The 6,016-nt window shown below is 40.2% G+C and overlaps 1 protein-coding gene across 1 annotated transcript; it reads right to left on the bottom strand.

Moving 5' to 3' along the window:
• Nucleotides 1–457: 457 nt before the first annotated feature.
• Nucleotides 458–5,784, bottom strand: med19a (mediator complex subunit 19a). Its single transcript, XM_017691972.2, has 6 exons — nt 5,441–5,784; nt 4,975–5,097; nt 3,622–3,755; nt 2,935–3,031; nt 2,742–2,836; nt 458–698 (listed from the first exon to the last, which is right to left on the bottom strand). The coding sequence occupies exons 1-6, from the start codon at nt 5,658–5,660 to the stop codon at nt 633–635; spliced, it is 735 nt and encodes a 244-aa protein (XP_017547461.1). The 5' UTR covers nt 5,661–5,784; the 3' UTR covers nt 458–632.
• Nucleotides 5,785–6,016: the final 232 nt, after the last annotated feature.

Genomic DNA, 6,016 nt, shown 5'->3' with positions numbered 1-6,016 from the left:
GTTACCTGATAAATAAAAACCTTGTTTTTCTATCATTTACTGCTGTCTTGGAAATGAAGATTTTTAGGGAAAGGTTTTTAAAAACATGAAAAAGTTGAATGAAAGGTTTCACACTTTTTCATTACAGTTATGTATAATCTGTAGGACTAAAATTGTGTCAGTCTAATATTCTATCATGTTTATGACCAGCTCTAGTCCAGCTCCGAACCATCTTTCTGTTTGAACCACTTCATTTGATTCATTTATTTACGTCTTTTTTGGGGATAAAAGAGATGCAAGCAAATTGGTGGGCTTATTTAAAACAGAAGGCCTCCCTCAACCTCAACATAGTCTAAAACAGTCTCGTCATTATCTGCAATAATTCTCTGACTGTCCAACACTGCCCTCTAGTGTTTGCTCTTTATTGTTGCATTCACTGTTGGCCTTTGGTTTCTCTCCAAGCACAGACAGGCTGAGCTTTAATAACAAATAACAAAATTTATTTGAGTCATTCTGAATGATGAAGAGAAAATAGAGGTGGAAATGAACTGATCTGTAACAACCAGATTCAATCAATATCAGCCACAAAGCACATGCGCGCCCACACACACACATACACACACACACACACACACACACAATACTGTCTCTCTCTATCTCAGGCTGTTGCTGTTGGGTTGAGAACCAGTAATACCAGGATGATCAGGGCTGTGTCGATTCTGTGAGAGAGAGAGAGAGAAACAGAGTTAGAGGAAAAGAAAAAAGTATATTTGTATTGGGACCCCAGTCCCGTATCACAGCAGCAGCATGTCACACAGTAGTTATATCTAATACAACAGTTAGTTCTGGCCATGCAAGCTGACTGGTTGAGAGTTGTTCTAACCGTGCTGATATTTTGCCATAACATGACAGGTTTCTCACAGCTAAGACAACTATGTTAGGAGATGCTCAAGCCATTTGAACATTTTTAGTTCTTACTTTGAGCACAAACAGAAAAACGATACTTTTCAGATCACATTTGACGGATAGCAGATTTGGTCCGACTCTGAAGATGAGACAATACTAAATTCCCAAACTATCATCACCACTGAGCAGCTTTTCAGTCAGCAGCTGTGACAGAAGAGCAGCTAAACAACCTGGAATCAGCCAGAAATTAACCCAATACCATTCGCCAAACGTGTCTGATCTTCAGAGTCTGACCAAATCAGACTGAACCATAAAACTGATGCAATAAAAAACAGAAAAGTTGCTCAGTGGTGATGGCAGTTTGGGAATTTAGAGTAAGGAGCTGGAGAACGATCTGCCAGCTGTGCAGCGAGTGGGAAGGGCTCATTACTCTGACGTAGCAACAAGCTGCTCGTTAAGGAATTATAATTTGGCGGAAGGAACTGAACATTAAAACATTAAACGCTGCGTTCACAGCCAGTTTATTAATTTCTTACTTCATTTATTTAACTGTTGTATAAAAACAACAGAACACTCGAAGTCATGATGATCACAGCCATTATGTTATTTCACAATAATAGTGCTGTAATAGTGGCATTTTGTACCAAAAAAAAAAAGCAGCCTTTGTGTTACAGATAGAGTCACAGCATCCGGTTTAGCTCAGCTTTTCATTTTTTGCCAGATTAACCTGAAAGTGGTTTTGTTTCAGTCTAGAAAGCATTTCACAGCCCATCTTGTTTGACTGAACTGAATGATTCTGTTCATTTCTGGCTAATTCCAGTTTATTTAGTTGTTCTGTCATAGTTACTCACTGAAAACTGTTAACTGTCTAACTGTTGTATAGCTATAATTAATATTTCACCATTAAGATCTCTTTGCCTAATGCAAAACAGCGCACAGGCATATTTTAATAAACAGACACCACCTGATATCCATCTCATCATTTAATATTATTATCCAATGTGATTTTTTTTTTTGGATGTCAGTGAGGTTGTGCTAAGCAATATGGCCTAGGCTGAAATTACAATACTTCCTGAGGCTTCAAAACTAACAATCATTATTAAAAGTTAAATCAGCTCCACTTACCATACAGGTGGATTTTGTAGTTCTACATTTATGGACTGTAGTCCATCTGTTTCTCTGCATACTTTGCTAGCCCCCTTTTACCCTGTTCTTCAGTGGTCAGGACCCCCACAGAGCAGGTGGTGGATCATTCACTGCAGTTACACTGACGTGGTGGTGGTGTGTTAATGTGTTGTGCTGGTTTTTAAACACTGTGTCCACTCACTGTCCACTCTATTAGACACTCCTACCATGTTGGTCCACCTAGTAGATGTAACGTGAGAGACAACAGCTCATCTGCTGCTACACAGTTTGTGTTGGTCATCATATAGTCCTTCATCAGTCACAGGACGCTGTTGGCTGGATATTTTTGGTTGGTGGACTATTCTCAGTCCAGCACTGACAGTGAGGTGTTTAAAAAGTCCAGCAGCTCTGCTGTGTCTGATCCACTCAGACCAGTGCCACACACACTAACACACCACCATCACTCTTGTCAGTGTTAATGTAGTGCTGAGAATGAGAAATGCTTCATGAGGAATGAATCCTCATTGCATTACACTACATTGAAAGTTATGAAAATATTTTCCTTTACAAAGTTACCAGTTTGGCAATATTAGGTTGTGTTCAATCAGTGCAGATATATGTGTTTATATAATTGTAGTATAAATATATTTGTTTAAAGCCCTTTTATTTTTCACAGACACAACAGTTCCACCTCAAACCGCCTGTAAGTTTAACTGAGTCACTTCCCTCACCTTTTTCTTCTTCTTGTCTTTCTTTTTCTTCTTGCGCTCAGGGTCATCGTCCCTCTTTTTCTTCTTCTTCTTGGGGTCAATGTCTGATGGTGTCTCTGCTCATAGAATATCATGAATATTAGTCTGAGTGTATGCTTGTTAAACTCATTACATGACTGTATAATGGCTGAGCATGTAATTATTTGCGCGTTACCTGGAGGTATGGGATCCTGAGGTCGATGATGTCTGTGTTTATGTTTGCTCTTCTTCTTTGGAGGCTGAATGTGCATGAGTCTGTACTGCTCTGGAAGCTAGAAGACACACAGGGATATTCAATGCTAGTTTCTCTATTGCCATTTGAAATTCACTCATCAGAGATACTAGAGAAAAGCAGGACACAAACCACCACATTTCTCTTTGTTTACTGTGTTCAGCTTACTTGTTAAAACTACTGTTTTGGAGGCTGTAATTTGGCCTAGCCAGCTTTCTTTGTAAACTGTTTAAATGCTTTGAAATGGTGCTATATTACAGCCACTGAGAGGATGATCAAAACAATACAGATGTGAATTCTGTGACGTACACATACAGAACAATAGTTTAAAAACACTATTGATGCAAAAGTTAGTTTTATGGCACACAAAAGGTCTTTGGGGTAAATCTGAAAAATATGTCTAATTGCTGTTAAATCCACAGGTGAGGTTGCTACAGGGATATAAAAAAGCACACTGTACTGGAACCTGTTTAGCTACAAAACAAATAAATAAATATTACATAAGTTTGTGCCCTGCTCTCACTTGTACCAGTATATTTTTGAGCATTTAAAAGCAAGAGGCTTCAGAAGTGAGGCATAAAACAATTTGAAGCCATTTGTGTGGCAGCATGGATGAAGGTGTATGCATACCGGTCCAGTGTGTAGTCTGAAGCCAGTCAGTAGCGCTCCAGTCAGGGGGCTAAAGGAGTTTCCACAGACTGGAGGCTTCTCTATTAGAGAGCGAAGAGAACTACCATCCTGAACACCTGGGCAATCTATCATACCTGAACAAAGAAAATCAGAAGTTAAACAATTAATATTGACTAATGTTTGTGTTATAATAGCACTATAACGTATTCATCATGAGGCTTTCCAGTATCATCCAGTCCATATATTTGTTTTGTTCTACACTTCCAAATGTGTTCAAACCTCCCTTCTAATTTATAAATACAGCTACCTTTAGAATCCCTCTATGCTGACAGGTGTTGGCTGGAGGGTGTAAAGCCCAGTATTGAGCAATGGAGGTCTATCCAGACCTTCCCTGCTAGAAACAGCAACACAAACCAGAATATTTTGTGTTTCAGATGCTGGTACACTGGTTATCCATTACTATGCTGGGTGACCAGTTAAACCAGCACCTTAGCTGTTGATTTTCCATCAAGATTGGGCTGAGCTGTGGTCTTTGTGATCCAGAACTAATCAACCAACATCAGTAACAATCAAATCCTCAGAACAATGTTCTAACTTTAGATTAGACATAAGACTAGTCACTATTAAGGTAAGCAGGTATTCACAAACTTCTGGATACATCAGGTAGCTCCTCACACATCCAAGCCAGGAGATCAGAACTCTTTACATGTGTTTAGAGCTTGCAAAGAATATACAAATAACATTAAAACCACTTCCTTGTTACTACAGTCCACTTACAATGCAGGTGCACTTTATAGCTCTGCAGGCTGTAGTCCATCTGTTTCTCTGCATACTTTGCTACCCAGTTCACTTGAATCATGCAGTGACATTGTGGTGGTGTGTTAGTGTGTTGTGCTGGTATGAGTGGATCAGATTCAGCAGTGCTGCTGTAGTTTTTAAACCTCAGTGTCACTGCTGGACTGAGAATAGTCCACCAACCAAAAATATCCAGCCAAAGACATCATGTGGGCAGCGTCCTGTGACCAACGATGAAGGACTAGAGGATGACCAACACAACAGATGAGTTACTGTCCATAACTTTAAATTTACAAGGTAGCAGAGTGGACACAGTGTTTAAAAAAACTCCAGCAGCACCGCTGTGTCTGATCCACTCGTACCAGCACAACACACACTAACACACCACCGTCACTACATTGTAAGTGAAATTGACGAAATGAACACGGAGTGTAGATACAAGGACGTGGTTTTAATGTTATGGCTGACCGGTGTAAATGTGGGCTTTATTAATAACCAGGCATCCCTTTAACACCAGCTTCACGTCCCAGTTACCCACTTCACCATTTTTAGAGTTACCTGGTAATTCTGGTAGGAAGTTGCTCAGCTTCTCCTTCACCTTCTTGCCGCAGAATTTATTGTAAGCATGTTCCAGATTGTAGTGCGTTATCAAGTTTGTGTTTCCTGTTAAATCGTTTCCAGCTGAGAAACAAACGCAAACAGAAGTAATGAAAGTTAATAGACACACAGTCCAGCCATGGCTTGCACTGTTACCTTGGCTACTTATCAGCGTTAAATACGAAAGATGTTTATTAAAAACATACTGACGAAGTTTGAGTCAGCTTCTTGTTCAGATTTTTCCGTTCCACCTTAAATGGAACATAAGTTACGTCCTGGCGTCCCGGGCGCCATAACGTTACGCCTGCACAATTTAAGGTGGAACGGGAAAATTCGAACAAGAAGCTGGCTAAAAAGAAGGCAGTTTAAGTAATGAGTATCTGTGAGTTTCCCAGATTTACTGTCACAAGACGTATGTATTATTTACCAGGCAGTTCTCGCAATAAATAAAAAGGCTCGTTCATGACTCCCGGCTTTCGAGCTGCAGGCCCTTCATCCCCGGGCTGTGGTAGGATTTGAGGCGGCACTGGAGCTTGAGTCTGCGGATGTGGAGGCGGTGGTTTTCCCGGCCCGAAGCCCAAAGCGGCCGGGCCTGGAGGGCCCTGAGCCTCACTTTGACCGAAGAGAGTAGAAAATATTTCCGTCATGACTAAAATAAAAAGGGTACAAAATACTTATCCGAACAATAAATATAAACGTGCGAGCTCCTTCAGTACTGGTTGTATCAGCCGCTCGCTTGGTTAGTGCACAGTATCAACACAAGGCGGTGACGTAATAAAGCTAATAGAGGCGCACTTAGAATCCATTCATTTGTATAGAAACCGTCCACTGTTTGTGCTCTGACTCCACAACTACATAAACGTTTTTTGTCACTCTCCAAAAAATCCAGGCTGTTTGAAATCCCCTATTTTGAAATAGAACTGAAATAAAATTTGCAGTGTTCTAGAAATAATCAACTATGTGGGCAATATGGCAAAAATAATTAACAATCCTTATAAAAATC

Source organism: Pygocentrus nattereri, chromosome 8 (genome assembly GCF_015220715.1).
Source record: "Pygocentrus nattereri isolate fPygNat1 chromosome 8, fPygNat1.pri, whole genome shotgun sequence".
Lineage (NCBI taxonomy): Eukaryota > Metazoa > Chordata > Actinopteri > Characiformes > Serrasalmidae > Pygocentrus > Pygocentrus nattereri.
The sequence above is the reverse complement of the archived record's forward strand: the minus strand, read 5'-3'. Positions and strand labels throughout refer to the sequence as shown.